Genomic DNA, 16,607 nt, shown 5'->3' with positions numbered 1-16,607 from the left:
TGGTTTATTGATTTATAGTGATAAGAATACAGACAATAGCTGTTTCTATGAGTGTTCAGCAAGTAATGTATATTTAGGACTTACGTGTTTTCACCAAGATACCGTGTTCAGAGAAGTGAAAGAGACACGTCGCTGAAAAGTTGAGGTGAAAAGTCCTGAAAACTTGCTGTTGATTTAAGAGGTGGCCAAGCAAGGGCTGCCTTAGCCTCAGAGCATCCTGGCACAGCTTCTCTCTCTGAAGCAGCGTGGTGTTCTCACTTTGTCCTCTCTTGCTGCCCTTGAATTGGAAGAGGAAACGATGCTGAATTTCAGCATCTCTTGTTATAAATTGTAATTCAAAAGAGGAAACTCTAGAGATAGTTTTCGTAACTCAAATGATTTTTCCCTACCTTTGATCTCAGAATTCACCCTGCCATTTCTTCCTCTGTTCACCAAAGACAAAGTCCCACAGAGCCACACCTGGTGGATTGCCCAAGGTTTGTGGCAAGGGCAGTGTGGAAGACATCTGGATGCAGAGCAGAGCTGTGGGTCTCTTTGTCTTTCTAAGGCAGAGCTTTTTCTCAGGGAGATATTCGTATCATGGCCCTCTCAGTCAGACTAGGCCAGTAATCCTTTAGGATTTATTTCGGCAAAGGGACTCAGGAGCATTATTATTTTAAACTTGGAGAACTGACAACAACAATACCACCAAGTCTCACTATATCCAAACCTGTGAAGGGGAAATGCCAGTTGAAATCTTTGGATGGTTTAAATTAAAGCTGCTCTTTTTAACAAAACAACAGGCATGAAGAACACAGTCTGATAGCTCTCAAAGTGCTGCCAAGCCTAGGTTTGGCCAGCCTCCCTCGTGTGAATAGATAAGAATCAGGCATAGCGTACCAGTTGTCTGGAAATAGTTATCTCCTAAAAAACAATTTCTTCCTCTTAGGTAGTTGATACATTTCTTCCTACTGGTAATATCTTGTTTATTCTGTATATCAAAGTTCTCTGGAGAAACAGAAGCAAGAGAGAGAGGAGAAGAGAGACTTATTATTTATTTATATATAGATTTACTATATATGTATATAGAGAGAGGGCAGGGGGAGATAATTTTTTATTAATTTTTCCGTCTTCTCCCCAAAGTCCCCCAGTACATAGTTGCATGTTCTAGTTGTGGGTCGTTCTGGTTGTGCTGTGTGGGACGCCTCCTCAGCGTGGCTTCATGAACACTGCTAGGTCTGCACCCAGGATCCAAACTGGTAAAACCCTGGGCCACTGAAGAAGAGCACGGAACTTAACCACTCAGCCACGGAGCCGGGCCCCAGGGGGAAATTTATTTTAAAGAATTGACTCCCATCGTCATGGGGACTGGTAAGTCTGAAATTCATAGGGCTGACCAGCAGTCTGGAAATTCAGGTGAAAGTCAATGTTGCAGTCTGGAGGAGACTTCCTTCTTCAGGAAGCCTCAGTCTTTTCTTCTAAGGCCTTTGTAGGGGAGGAAAACTTTTCCTTTCCTCCCTTGGTTCTTTGGCTGGCCTAATAATTAGATTGACACAAGACAGATTAACAGGATAAAAACAATTTTAATTTTATACGTATGGGAGCTCATAGAAATGTGAGACTCAGAGAAGTGACCAAAGCAGGCAGCTTTGATACCTTTTAGATAAAGAAACAATAAATTTGTGAAGAATTGACAAAGAAGTTTGGGCTTGGGGTAGTAAATTAGTAAAGAAGTAACAAGGTTTATTTATAGTCTTCTAGGCCTTGAATTCCCTGTCTCTGGTGATAAGGATGTCTCTGTACTTGCTAGAACAGGGAGGGTACCTTTCACATGGGAAATGTATTTCCTACTTTCAGGGGGACAGAGGAGGGTCAGAGTGTCTTTACACTGGCTGTTTCTTAAGAAACTTGATTCAAATAATCAATATGCCAAAGTGGCATTTTTTGGGACCTGAACCCCATCACCTTCTTCTGATTGGATGAAGCTTACCCACATTATGGAGGGTATTCTGCTTTATTCAATGTCTGCTTATTTAAATTTTTTTTAAATTCAGGTATAAGTGATATACAACATTATATTAGTTTCGGGTGTACAACTTAATGACTTGATATTTGTGTATATTGCAAAATGATCACCACAGTAAGGCTAGTTAACATCCAATACCATACAGTTACACATTTTTTTTTTCTTGTGATGAGGACTTTTAAGATCTATTCTCTGAGGGTGGCCCCATGGCCAAGTGGTTAAGTTCAAGTGCTCCGCTTCAGCAGCCTGTCGTTCACTGGTTTGGATCTTGGGCATGGGCCTACACACCGCTCATCAAGCCATGCTGTGGTGGCATTCCACATAGAAGGACTAGAATGACCTACAACTAGGATATGCAACTATTTACTGAGACTTTGGGGGGAAAAAAAATGAGGAAGATTGGCAACAGATGTTAGCTCAGGGCCACTCTTCATCACCAGAAAAAAAGAAATCTATTCTCTTAGCAACTGTCAATTTTTCCTTCATCTGACTCATTTTAGCATAATGCCCTCAAGGTCCATCCATGTTATTGAAAATAGCTAGCTTTCCTTTTTTATGGCTGAATAATGTTCCATCGTGTGTGTGTGTGTGTGTGAGTGTGTGTGTATACACATATATATACACCACATTTTCTTTATCCATTCACCCATCAATGGGCACTTAGGTTGTTTCCATATCTTGGCTGTTGTAAATGATGCTGCAGTGAACATGGGGGTGCTCACATGTTAATCACATTTAAAACATGTCTTCACAGCAACATCTAGTGTTTGACCAAACAACTAGGCACCATAGCCTAACTAAGCTGACACATAGAATTAACCCTCGCATGCAGTTATTTGGCTCTGTGGAAGCCTTCTTGCTTTTCAAGCCTTAATTGGGGTTGCTGTTGAGTTTGTTTTCCTCTGTGGACTAAATTTTGTACCTGGCCTTTGAAACCAAGACCTCTCCTTTGTCCAGAGGAAGAACACCAGGGTGCCTCAGAGTAATAGAGGGGTCGTTCCCTTGCTTACTTGTTTTCTCCTTTCTCTTCTTAAACCAGAGGTGCTGCTGAAGATGCATTCCGTTGGAATCTGCGGCTCAGATGTCCACTACTGGGAGCATGGTCGAATTGGGCATTTTGTTGTGAAAAAGCCAATGGTGCTGGGGCATGAAGCTTCAGCGACAGTCGTGAAAGTGGGATCATTGGTACAGCACCTAAAGCCAGGTCAGCCAAGCCCTTCAACTAAGGGATTTATTTGTTCATTCAACATAAATATTTGTGCATGCTTTCTTGGAGCCAGGCCCTCTGTTACACATGGGGGATACAGCAGTGAACGGTACAGCTTTGGTCCCTACACACATGGGTCTTCCACAGGGGAAGGCAGAGCGAGGACAGATAGTTGCTTAATCACAGTTGTGTTGAGGGCAGGAGAGAAGAATACGGGGTGCAATCTGTGTGTTCTACCCAGACCCCGGCTCGTCTGAGGAACACCTGAAGGTAGGTAAGAACTAAACTAGGAAAAGTGGGGGGAGTGGGGGGTGGGGGGGGGTGGGGAAAATGTTCCAGGTGCAAGAACCAAAGCTGCCTCCATGTGCTAAGAACCAGGGCATTTGGTGCAGTCTTTGATTTTATTGGCTGGCTGGGAAACTACCAATAGTTTCCTAGATTTGCTTTCTTCATCCTTGCAGAGGGAGGAATTCTCAGCTGTGGCAGACTGTGACATTCCCCAGCACAGTGAGTTCAATCCAGGCTGTCTTGGCGTGGCAAGCTGTCGGCTTTAACTTCCTTTGCTGACGAGGCTGCTGCACAGCCTGGAGATGAGGTCAGATTATTTGGAGGATGAAGGGGGTTGGCAAGAGGTGCTATCCTGTGTGAGCTATAAGGCTCTCTGAGCCTGGCTACGTGAGGAGGGATCGACCAGCTCTGAAGAAGCTAGACATATGTGTTATTTAGGAATGTTAAGTCAGGGCCTCCATTCCTCATCAGTGGAAGTCAAGAAAGCCCCTGAGGTTTTGCAAGGTTGTCCCAAAGTGGAAGGTTCATAGCTTCCGACAACCACTGATTGCTTCTTGCCTGTGGGATGAGGTCTCTAAATGTAAGTCATAACAAGGAGTGGGGGGTTGCTAAATTTAAGTTATAACAGGTGCTTAGTCAGCATCTACAATGGGTCCCGCCTTGGGCCAGGTAATTTGAGGGATATAGAAAATTGAGAATATGTGATCCCTGGATGCTTTGAGCTACTTGAGGAGACTGGATGTCAGGACATACATAAATGCCAACAATTAAAGAACTAGACTATATGGGTGCTATTGGTTTGCAACCTTCTTGGGAGCTTCCCAGCTGTAATATGAAACCAGCCCCATCCATGGAGGGCAGAGAGAGACTGAAGAAAGAGGCGGACCACCCCAGATTGGCAGGTGGCAGGTTTAATAAGCAAGGGAACTCACATGTGAGGCTTGTCTTCGGTGGCTGCAAGATGAGTAGATCTCCACACCCACCCTCCAAATCTTACAAGTTTATATAGACGCCTTAACTGGATTCAGTCATGTGGTCTCGACAACACATTGCTCTCAAGGCTGAATCCTTGAAAATGGTTCCCACTGTGGGAATGGTGGGGATAGTGTACATTGCAAGCAGGGTGGGGCTGGGGTGGTGAGGAGCCTCCAGCTGCCTAGATCCAGTTCTCAGGTCAGCGGGTGGTCGTGTCCTCTTGAAGACCTCCTCCAACAGTCAGGTATGGGAAAGAATAGGCTCTGGGAGTTCAAAGAAAGGGCATTTGTTGTGGGCAGAGGTGCTTAAAAAGAAGGTCCATGGAGGAGATAGGTTCAGCTGGACATTTAACAATAATAATTATAAGAAGGAGAATAAAGCAGTTAACATTTATTGATTTACTATTTGTTAGTCCCCAAGTTAAATACTTACATGTATAATTATTTATTTCATTCTTGAAACAACCCTACGAGATAGGCATCATTTTCCTCATGAACAGGTGAAAAAGGTGAAGTATAGTGATTTCCCAGGGTCACACACCAGTTAGTCTCAGAGCTGGGGTGCCTGTCTTGGTCTGCTTGACTCTAGAGCAAGTACTCAGAGCCACTGGGCTGCCCAACGTCTGGAGACGAGAAAGATTTTGTATTTGAGTTAGTGAAGAGGTCAGAATCTAAGATTCCAATTAAGAGGAACAGAATAAGAAAATTACAGAGGTGGGATTACATATCTCAGTTGCTAATAAGTTGCTGCTTGGAGCAGAGGTTCTGTGTTAGGAAGTTAGTGGAGATGATAAAAATGCATAATCTGTATAAAAGTCCCTCTTTTAAAAGCACCATACAGGGCTGGCCCCATGGACAAGTGGTTAAAGTTCTGCACGCTCTGCTTTGGTGGCCCAGATTTGTGGGTTTGGATCCCAGGCATAGACCTGCACCACTCATCAGCCATACTGTGGAGGCATCCTACATACAAAATAGAGGAAGATTGGCACAGATGTTAGCTGAGGGCAAATCTTCCTCACCAAAAAAATAAATAAATAAAAGCATTGAACAACTGTGAGTTACATGTTATCATAATGAAATAATAATTAGAAGATAAAATTGAGTAATATAAAACTCCACCTGATTATGGAGGATCTTGAATGCTAGGTTGAAAAACTCATTGTTGGGGCTGGCCTGGTGGCATAGTGGTTAAGTTAACATGCTCCACTTCACCGGCCTGGGGTTCGCTGGTTCAGATCCCAGGTGTCGACCTACATACCACTCATCAGGCCTTACTGTGGCAGCATCCCACATACAAAGTAGAGGAAGATTGGCACAGATGTTAGCTCAGTGACAATCTTCCTCAAGCAAAAAAAAAAAAAAAGAAAGATTGGTGACAGTTGGTAGCCCAGGGCCAATCTTACTTACCAAAAAAAAAAGAATTCATTGTCAATGGGAGAAGCATAATTTGGAGAAAGTTCATTGGGCAGCAGAGAAAGTAGCAAGGAATAGAACGAAGAGAGATATACAGGTAGAGGAACACATTTTAGTTGTCACAAGGATATCTGTGGAAACTTTCTTTTTAGAATATAATTTTTGTTTAAGTGTTTCATACGCTAACTTTGACTTAAAGTTCTTTTTTTTTTTTTTTTTTTTTTTTTGCTGAGGAAGATTGGCCCTGAGCTAACATCTGTTGCCAATCTTCCTCTTTTTGTATGTGAGTCGCTGTCACAGTATGGCCACTGAGATGAGTGGTGTAGGTCCATGCCCAAGAACTGAACCCAGGCCACCAAAACAGAATGCGCTGAACTTCACCACTAGGTCACCAGAGCTGGCCCTGACTTAAAGTTCTAATCAACTAATCTAGAAAGAAGAGTGGTTCTTAGTATTTGCTTACAAAATTTAAGCATAAATCTTAAAGAATCAATAAATCTAAGGCATGGAAGAATTCTGAATTCATGAAAAATCTGGCCATCTGTTTCATAGTTTGAATTTCCTCTACAATAATACCAGCTCAGATAATTATAATAATGATAATACTGTAAAAAATAGTGAATACTGCTGTATATTACTACTGCTATCACCATTGCCATCACTGCTTTTAATGAGCACTAACTACAAACCAAGACTGTATTCTGTGGGTACTTTTAACACAAAAGACAGAAAAAATAGCTGAACATGTCTCTGCTTAGTAAAGGGCAGACTTCCCAGGGGTTCCTCAGAATCAGGAGGGCCCTCGTGTGGCTAGTCATCCCTCTGGGGTGGGGGTGGGGGTTGGTGGGAAGGGACACAAGGGAATGAAATTTCTGAGGTAGTGGTGATGTTCTGTATCTTGATATGGGTTTACATTACACAGGTGAATGCATTTATCAAAATTCATCTAGTGATCCACTTAGGATTTGTGCATTTCATCAATATCTAAATTTTGCCTTAAAAGAGAACCATAAACAAGAATTGAACTCTGGTTAATAATGTGCAGATTGAAATCTTTAAGGAGGGAGTGTACTGATGTCTACAACCTGCTTTGAAATGCGTCAGAAAGGAAGATGGATTGATGGATGGAGGAGAGATGGATAGATGGGAGGGATAGACGGATATGTGACAAAGTGAATGTAGCTAAATATTAATAGAAGGATCTAGGAGGAGGATATCTGAGTGTTCACTGTAGAGTTGTTTCTTTTGCTTTGCCTTATTTTGAGTTGTTTACAACTTTGCTGTATGTTTGAAAATCGTCATAGTGAAAAGATAGAAGAGCACTTCAAAGGCTGGGGTAGCAGTCTGGGAGAGCCGGCTGTTCACAAGCCTGAATGTTACTCTGCTGTCCCAGAGTCCGAGGCCTCTGCGGTCATGCACCTTAGCCGTTCTGCTACCAGGAATCAGTTGACTCTTAGTTATTATCTAAAGACAATCAGACTGAACGTAAAACCCGCCAGAATGGTGGCTCTTGTGTTTGTAAATCCCTTGCCCCGTGTTTTCAAAACAAGTGAAGAAAAAAGGGTGCAAACTCCTCGCACTAGCTACCTCTTTTGCAGCAATTTGAGATGGGAACTGGACCTGGCTTGCCTTAGAAATGGGACTGGTTCTGTGTTTCCCAAGCTGGGAGGTGGCTGTGGAGCTGGAGCGGCAGTTGGCTTGTTCCATGCGTTGGTAAAGGGCCAAAGCAGTCTGTGGAGAAGTGGGCTGGTCATTTTCTCCCAGAGTGTGAGTCTGTGCTGCATCCTGTGTTTCCTGTGTAAGCACTAACAGGCTGGGCTTGCCTAGGGCACCCTGGGTCCCCAGGGAGGAGGGTGGCTCTTTGGGCCAGATTTTCCTGCTGGCATCTGCCCATGGGTGTGCATCCCTTCACCATCTCTGCCCCTGCTCGTGTTTCCTCTCCAGGTGATCGTGTTGCCATTGAGCCTGGTGCTCCCCGAGAGACTGATGAATTCTGTAAGATTGGCCGATACAATCTGTCGCCGTCCATCTTCTTCTGTGCCACACCCCCCGATGACGGGAACCTCTGCCGGTTCTATAAGCACAATGCCAGCTTCTGCTACAAGTTAGTGCCCATGGCCCCACCATGTCACCTGGGAGTGCTCCTCCTCTGTTTGTTTGATGTTCTTCTAGTCTCCTGTAGTGATTTCTTTGTTTCTTTCAGCTCATGATTCCAGACGTGAGGTGTCCCCCTGGGCAGGCCTGCCCTTCTTGGTGACATTGAGTCACCTGCCTCAATAGCTGACCAGGGCTCAGACTGACTCCCAGGGCTTGGTTTTAGTCTTTCAGTCCACCGTTCCCTCACCTAGAGCAACAATAGAAAGCTGTTGCTGAAATCACTCACTCCTCTCTAGCCGTCCTGGAGATAACTTGTGGTTCGTCCTTCGTTATTGGTCTCCACTGCGGCTACGGGAAACAGAGCTTATAACAGCAGTGACCTTGATGACAACAACAACAAACAAAAACAGCAACAGCTGGGGTTTCCTGAGGAGGCATGGCATGGAACCAGGGCATGACTTTCAGGACCCTGGATCCACTCCCTCCCAGTGAGTGACTTTAGGGAAATGACTTAGCCTTCCTCTGCTTCAGTCTCATTTAATCACTTGAAGGTTAAATAAGGCAATGCGTGTAAAGTCACAATTATCATTACTATGTGCCTGGCCTTGTGCCAATAAGTGCTCCTCATGCCTTATCTTATTTAACCCTCAGAAGAATAGTGGTGAGGTGGGCACCAGTACTGCAGTTTTGTGCAAGGATCAGCAGAGGCAGGAGGAGGCTAATTGACTCGGGCACAGAACAGAGCTAGAAGTCAAGCCTGGGTAGCTCCTAATCTCAAGCCCCTGTCCTGTGGTCAGTACCCTATCCCAACTCTCAGAACGGCTTCTCTCTGACAGAAGCAAAGGGCTGCGCCTTCCACATGGGCCCTGGCCCATGGAGCCCTGGGGTTGTGATGTACCGCTTTCCTTCTGACCTGATCAGGTGCGTTTTCCTCCCACTCCAGCCTGGCCCCAGTGGTGGCTCTGTTGGCCAGGATGGGGCTTGTCCGATGGAGGCCAGCTGCTGGTCACAGGGGCAGCCTGACAGATCTGAGTTTTCTAGTGGCCACTGGAAGCCTTGAGAAGAGTCACAGGCCAGAGACCGCGTGTTGAGTTTAAGTCAACACCTGCACCTGCTCTAGAAGAAAGCAAGTCATGCGGGCAGAGTCCACCTTTCAGCAAGTGGTTCCTGAACTAGCCCACCTTTTCTGGGTTCTTTCCAAGTCAAGGCGTCAAACAAGACTTCCATGGAATGCGGAGGAACAAAGCAGTAAAGCTCAAGACTAACCACTGATCTCTGCCATTTACCAACTGTGTGACCTTGAGCAAGTTACTTAAACTTTGCAACCTCAATATCCTTGCCTGTAAAATGGAGATGATAATGACACCAATATGATGAGATGCATAGAATTATTGATGGGATTCAATGAGAAAGGCATATCAAGTACTCACCATGAGACCTGGCGCATAGTAGGTGCTCAATAAACAGTGCCATGATACGTTGTAGCCGTGGCCTTGTGTCTGGGGGATGGTACGGGGTTAGGCCTGAGACGGAGCCTCGCACTGGGATGGAGGGTGGTCTGTAGGGAATTGTGGAGGAGAGGGTGTTCTGGTTGATGATGGTGATGGAAGGGCTGAGGAGGGCCTCTAGGGGCCACACAACTCCCACCTTGTCCTCTCCTCCCAAGGTGCTTTCTGCCTATGTCCCCAGCCCAGCCCTGGACCTAAGCCCTCCTCTCTGGTTTCTCTTTATGAAGATTCCTACACTGCCACCGCCTCTTTATTTTCTCACCCACCTTATTTTCTTTCTATCTTCCTGCTTCCCCCTTGGCTTCTTGATCATCCTTTTGCCTGTTCCCTGAACCCTATTGTGAAAACCACCAAATTGCCTTGTCATTCTCTGGTGTTTATAAAGTCATGAAGGATTAGGGTTGGTAAGAAAGTTAGAGTCCTCTCATCCCTCTTCCCCTGCTGCCCCCACTGAACAAGGTTGAGGAAGGAGGACCAGTAACTCTCCCAAGGTCAGTGGCAACGGGGCTGAGCCTCACGACTCTGCCCAGTGCTGGTGCTTCTGCCTCCGTGCAGCTGGCTATGGCTGCATCTGTGAAAAGGCAGCATCTGCCTGGTCAGAATAATCTCCCTGATAACAGTCCTCTCTCATCTCTGTCCCCAATCCCATTTCTCCTTGGTGTTCTTGTTTCAAGGGGAAGTCAGAACGAAGGTGAGAGGAGCTCACACTTCCTGACCTCAGCTTAGAGTCAATACAAGCCTGGGGGAGGCCCAAATGTGAAGGGGCAGACATGTCTGAGTGAGTGTGGTTAGGGGTCCTTGAGAGACTTTGGGTGTTTTCATTATTTTACTTCAAACTTTTCCCCTTATATAGAATTGACGGGGTAGGTTGGGTGAGTGGAAGGGGTGATGACAGTAGTCAGAGCAGGAGAAAGGATTGGAGTGGGGGGTTGATGTGAGGGAAGCAGAGGGGAAGGGAGAAGGAACAGGTAGGGGCCAGCAGCCAGGCTAATTACAGGCCTTAGTATTTATTCTGTGAAGGATTGTGAACAATGACAGCAAGATCATGGGGATGAGCACATGGTTTGGCTGCCACCTTTATTTCTTTTTGGAACTTGAGGGTTTTCATGTTCTTGCCTGTGGAGGTTTGAGGGGCATTGAATAAATACTGGACAGTGAGGAACTAGCAGAAATTAGATATTAACTCTACAGCTCCTTGTACCAGGAGGCAGCTGATAATGGGACAGGCAGACGACGTGGAATCAGGAGACCTAGGTTGAAGTGTGGCTTGTCCACTCACTAGCCTTGTAACCTTGGGCAAGTCTCTTAATGTCATCGAGCTTCAATTTCCTCTTCTGTGGAATGGAGGTAAAAATAAAGCCTGCCCTTCCTGCCTGACAAGGTCCTAGTGAGGATTAAATGAGATTATGGATGAGAAAGCTCTCTAAGCTGTAAAGCCTTATTCAAATGTTTGCTGTCATCATAACTGGGATTGTTAATAGGGTCAAGATGCCAGTAGACTTGGAAGTGAAAATCAAGAACCCAGTGGCAAAGGTGGCACAGCATTTAATCAGCTGTGTGGAAGACAGGCCCTTTTCTCATCTTAACCAGTCCTGGGACAACCGTGTAGCTGCTACCATCAGACGTGGTTCTTCTGGAGCATGTAATACAGGAGACAATGAACAGAGTGATGCCAGCTTCTAAATCAGTGTTTGGCAAAGCTACTGATAGTAAGGATTGTTTGTTAAAGTGAAACCACAAAGGCTATAAGTTTGAGAAACAGATATGATGCTGGAATGTGGTTATGTTAACCCCTTGTTAAATGAACTTTTCATTTATTGATGACGGCCACACCCTAACTTATCTTGGATAGCAGTTAAAGAAAACATAATGTATTCACATTCACTGAAGTGATTTCACCAAAGAAAACCATTTTCAGAGGGGCGCGTGTGGCACAGGCTCTGGAATCAGACATATCTGGCTTCCAGTTCAAACCCTTTGAGCCCCTCACTAGCTTTGAACGTTGGAGCAAGTCATTTAATCCTCCAAGCCTCGATTTCCTCGTCTGTAAAATGGGAATAGTAGTACCTGCCACAGAACTGTTCCAAGGATTTACGTGAGTGAATATATGTAAATTGCTTAGCACATTGCCTGGCACATATGTAAATGCTTAATAAATATTAACTATTGTTATTATTGTTAACCCAGAAGGACTAATTGAGTGTGTTGAATGACTCCTCAGGCTTCCTGACAATGTCACCTTTGAGGAAGGGGCCCTGATTGAGCCGCTGTCTGTGGGAATCCACGCCTGCCGGCGAGGTGGAGTCACCCTGGGAAACAAAGTCTTTGTGTGTGGAGCTGGTAAGAAACAGACGATACCCTGGTTATGAGCTCATTCAAGGGGAATGTGGGGACCCCTCTGCCCATCTCATTCCCCCTCCAGGGGCTGAAATTGGTCCTAGAATCTTCCTGGATGGGGCAGGATTACAGTGTACTATTCCCTCAGTGACCAGCACTTTGCTAAATAAACTAATATCTGCAGACATGATAGTAACTAATGTTATTTCCTAGGCAACATAACCCTTTTGTTGATTTAAAGAATGCAATTTAGGATTATGTTTCAAGCCTTGTTATGAAACTAGGGAAATATTTTTGGTAGTAAAGGGAAGGGCAACTTTTGGACATTTCAAATGATACGAGAGAAGTGGTTTCCTGGTCCATCCAGAAATGAGATGGTCCCGCTCATGGCCAGTGGAAGGAGTGGGGTCGAGCCCACCCTGAGCCAGCACCCTGCCTACATTGGGGTTGCAGCGAGCTGCCTTCTCTCTTTGCCTGCTTCCAGCCACCCAAAGAAACCCTATCAGCCTCAGAGTGAATCATTCTAGGCATCTAGGCTTCTAATTGCTGGTGGCCAGACAGCATGCTCACACTCCTTGTGGGTGTGATTTGGAGTTCCTCATATACTTTTTTTTATTGAGGTATAATTAACATAGGACATTACATTAGTTTCAGGTATACAACATAATGATTCAATATTTGTATAGATTGCGAAATGATTACCACAGTAAGTCTAGTTATGGTTCCAAAATTTTTTTTTCTTGTGATGAGAGCTTTTAAGATCTACTCTCTTAGCAACTTTCAAATATGCAACACAATATTATTAACTATCGTTACCATGCTGTACATTACATCCCCATGATGTTATTTATTTTTTAGCTAGACATTTGTACCTTATAATTTTTTTAATAATCAGAGGGACTTTTTTTATTGACGTTGGTTTATAGCGTTATGTAAATTTCAGGTGTACATCATATTTCGATTTCTGACTACATTGTGTTTACCACCCAAAGTCTAACTGCTGTCTGGTACCATACACATGTGCCCTTTTGACCTTTTCACCCTCCCTGCTCCCTGCTTCCCCTCTCGTAACCACCAATCTATTCTCGTGTCTATGTGTTTGTTTGTTTGTTGTTGTTGTTTTTATCTTCCACATATGAGTGAAATCATACAGTATTTGTCTTTCTCTGGCTGACTTATTTCATTTAGGATAATGCCCTGAAGATCCATCCATGTTGGCACAATGGCTATATTTCCTCTCTTTTTATGGCTGACTAGTATTCCATTATATGTATATGTATATATACCACAACTTCCTCATCCATTCATCTATTGATGGGCACTTAGGTTGTTTACAAGTCTTGGCTGTTGTGAATAATGCTGTAATGAACATGGCAGTGCATCTATCATTTTGCGTTAGTTTTTGTTTTCTTTGGATAAATACCCAGAAGTGGAATTGCTGGATCATATGGTAGTTCCATTTTTAGTTTTTTGGGGAACCTTCATGCTGTTTTCCATAGTGTTTGCACCAAATTACATTCCCAAGAAGAGTATATGAGGATTCTCTTTTCTCCACGTCCTTGCCAACACTTATTTTTTGTCTTTTGGAAAATAGCCATTCTAAGAGGTGTGAGGTGAGATTTCATTGTGGTTTTGATTTACATTTCCCTGATGATTAGTGACGTTGAGCACCTTTTCATGTACCTGCTGGCCATCTGTATGTCTTCTTTGGAAAAGTATTCAGATCCTCTGCCCATTTTTTTTAATCAATTGTGTTTTATTGCTGTTAAGTTGTATGAATTCTTTATATATTTTGGAGATTAACCCCTTATTAGATATATGATTTGAAATATTTTCTCTCATTTGATAGGTTGCCTTTTTCACTTTGTTGATGGTTTCCTTTGCTGTGCAGAAGCTCTTTGGTTTGATGTAGTCTCACTTGTTTATCTTTCTCTTTTTGCTTTTGCTTTTGGGGTCAAAACCACAAACTCATCATCAAGACCAATGTCAAGGAGCTTATTGCCTGTCTTTTCTTCCAGGAGTTTTAAGGTTTCAGGTCTTATATTCAAGGCTTTAATCCATTTTGAGTTAATCCTCATACACTTTTGTGACTGATTTTCTTTGGCAGGGTCGCAGAAGTGACCTCAGGGCTTCCTAAGAGGAATGATGGGTGTAGAACAGACTTGCCTCAATGAACCAGCAGACTGTAGGATTCGGGTGACAGATTTTTTAAAAAAATCTGCATAAGTAATACATTTTTGCCATAGAAAAAGAAGATAAGTCATACATACCACACTTGGACACACGCAGAAATTCACCCATAGCCCTGTCACCCATCAGCCTGAGAAAACCACTGCTAACTTTTTTTTAAACGAGATCACGCTGAATATGCTTCATGTTACCTACTCTTTCTTAAAAAAAATCGATATATTGTGAACATTTTTTCACATCAATAGATAAAAGAGTTATGACATAATTTTAATAGCTGTGTGGTATCCCATTGTAGTTTATTTAACTGATGACTTTGTTGGTCATTTCAGGCATTTTCCAGTGTTTTACTTACTAAGGGAACTCACAAAATTGTTTTCAAGGGGAGTGTCCAAAAAGCAAATCCCCCAAGACATTCTGCGTAGCCTTATTTATTATATTCTGCATAGCCTTATTTAGTCTGGTTTTTGTATTAAAAGCATTGTATCATCTAGCATGCAGATAACTCTGGGGAAGCAGGTGGTTTCCAGGCTGATTCTTAGGCACCTGAACATCCTGGAGGTGCCCGAGCAGCTGAGTCAACCCAGGGAGCCAGCTCACTTAAGGACACCCTGCACGGGGGTCCTCAGGTGGTGCCTAAAAAGGATATATCTCTCCTCGGGGAGGCGTGATGTGTTCTAAGAAGGTAGGATCAAAGAGAGAACAGGAAAATATATTCAGACCTCCTGAGACTTATTCTCGGAACAAAGAAATGTTTCCTTGAGCCCTCTGGTTCTTTGACATTATCCCCAAGCAGTGCCTAAGGGTATGTGGAAAATTTCTAGCTTTGAGATATGAGAGAATCAAATAGAATCCTGTGCTAGGAGCAGATTTCATGTAGAGGGCAGTCCCTCATGCATTCAACAAACAGCGTCAAGTTCTCACTGCCTGCCGTGTGTCCAGCACTGGGATAGATGCTAGGGGTACACAAAAGATATAGTTTCTCTCTATGGCCTGGACAAGGGGGAGAACTGATGTTTAACATTTCACAAATGTCTCCCATTCCCTACTTTATTTAGGGCCGATCGGACTAGTCACTTTACTCGTGGCCAAGGCAATGGGTGCGGCTCAAGTGGTGGTGACTGGTAAGAAGGTTTTCTTCATTTTAAATCTCCTTGAGGGGGAAGCAACTGGGCCTACAGTTTGGGGCTAGGGCATGAGACCTGTTCCCTTACTGGGGTACTGGGTTTCTAAAGGGGCTCCTCTTCTTTTCTCCTGGGTTCCAGGGTCGAAAAGCCCACCCAGGAATGACCAAGTCAGGCCTCAGGAGGAGCCTCTTATGAAGCTGCTGGGAGAGGGCGGCTGCTGTGGAAAAGAGGACCTGACTCTTTATGTGTGGACCTTAGGCTCAGGTGCCCACTCGGTCCTAAGAGGAGGCTCAGTCCTTGGTCCACTGACCAAGTCCAGGAAACGAAGAGGGTCTGTTTGTGATGTGGAGTTAGTGGGATGTGTGAGATGTTTATAAGAGGATGTCTATGTGTGAAGTGTGTGGTATGGGTGAGAGATATGAGTGTGTATGTGTGAGGGGAGGTTATCTGTGATGGCCTGTGTGGGTATGTGTGTGTGGAGCTGTGAGGTGTATATGGAAGCATGTGGGGTGTAGAAGGGTGTGTGTGTGGAGAAGGCATCTGTGAGAGAGAGTATGTATGTGTGTGTGTGTAAGGTATCTGAGTGTGTGTGTTATGTGTGAGGAGAGGTTATCTGCGAGATTATGTGTGTGGGTGAGTGTGTAGAGTTGTGTGGGGTGTGTGTGGATGTGTGAGGGGTGGGGATGTAGGAGGGGATGTATGTGTATTTTGTGTGAGGAGAAGGTATCTGAGAGAGAGAGAGATTATGTGAAAGAGAGACAGTGTGTGGTGTGAATAGGAATGTGTGAAGGTGTAGAGAGTATGTGTGTTGGGCTCAGTGACACCAACCACTACACCAGAGCTTCGTTGCCATCAGAACCTGCACCTCTGTTTTTATTTTTTCCCTAATCAGCCACCCAGTTTCTCAGTTTGAAAGAAACTTCTGTTCAACTTTAGATCTGTCTGCCTCTCGGTTGTCTAAAGCCAAAGAACTCGGGGCTGATTTCATCCTCCACATCTCCAAGGAGAGCCCTCAGGAAATTGCCAGTAAAGTGGAAGATCTACTGGGGTGCAAGCCAGAAGTCACCATTGAGTGCACGGGGGCAGAGGCCGCCATCCAGGCCGGCATCTATGTGAGTGGGATGAGGGTAGCTGAAGCTGGTGGGCAGATCCTCGCGGGGTAGGATCAAGCTTCTCCACTGACTGCTAATGACCCCTAAGGAAAATTAGGTAGTCTCTTGGTATCACTCTTCTCTTATCTCTCTTTTGGAGATAGTGACACTTGCTTAACATCCTCATTGGGTCGTTGTGAGGTTTAAACAAAGTAAGAGATACACAGTCCTTGAAAGATCTTAAGTGATCCACGCTGTTGGGGTGGGGTTGCTGGCATGGTCATATCTGCGATCATAAAACAGTGCTTTTGGTGAAAGGATCAACAGGTGGAACAGGGGAAGCAGGCTTAGTGGAGGGTAGGAAATCCCTACC

At 44.4% G+C, this 16,607-nt stretch overlaps 1 protein-coding gene across 4 annotated transcripts in view; it reads left to right on the top strand.

Annotated features, from left to right (window-relative positions):
• Window positions 1-16,607, top strand: part of SORD (sorbitol dehydrogenase) — a 43,317-nt gene that overhangs the window by 20,996 nt on the left and 5,714 nt on the right. For all 4 annotated transcript variants that reach the window (XM_001918205.4, XM_023618424.2, XM_023618427.2 and 1 more), the window contains 5 exons: window positions 3,045-3,209; window positions 7,832-7,991; window positions 11,714-11,832; window positions 15,075-15,140; window positions 16,080-16,255. In XM_001918205.4, the coding sequence (XP_001918240.1) occupies window positions 3,045-3,209; window positions 7,832-7,991; window positions 11,714-11,832; window positions 15,075-15,140; window positions 16,080-16,255 (686 nt within the window). The remainder of the gene's footprint in view (window positions 1-3,044; window positions 3,210-7,831; window positions 7,992-11,713; window positions 11,833-15,074; window positions 15,141-16,079; window positions 16,256-16,607) is intronic.

This window comes from Equus caballus, chromosome 1 (genome assembly GCF_041296265.1).
Source record: "Equus caballus isolate H_3958 breed thoroughbred chromosome 1, TB-T2T, whole genome shotgun sequence".
NCBI classification, from domain to species: domain Eukaryota; kingdom Metazoa; phylum Chordata; class Mammalia; order Perissodactyla; family Equidae; genus Equus; species Equus caballus.
Note: the sequence above shows the minus strand (reverse complement) of the source record. Positions and strands in the feature narration are given on the sequence as shown.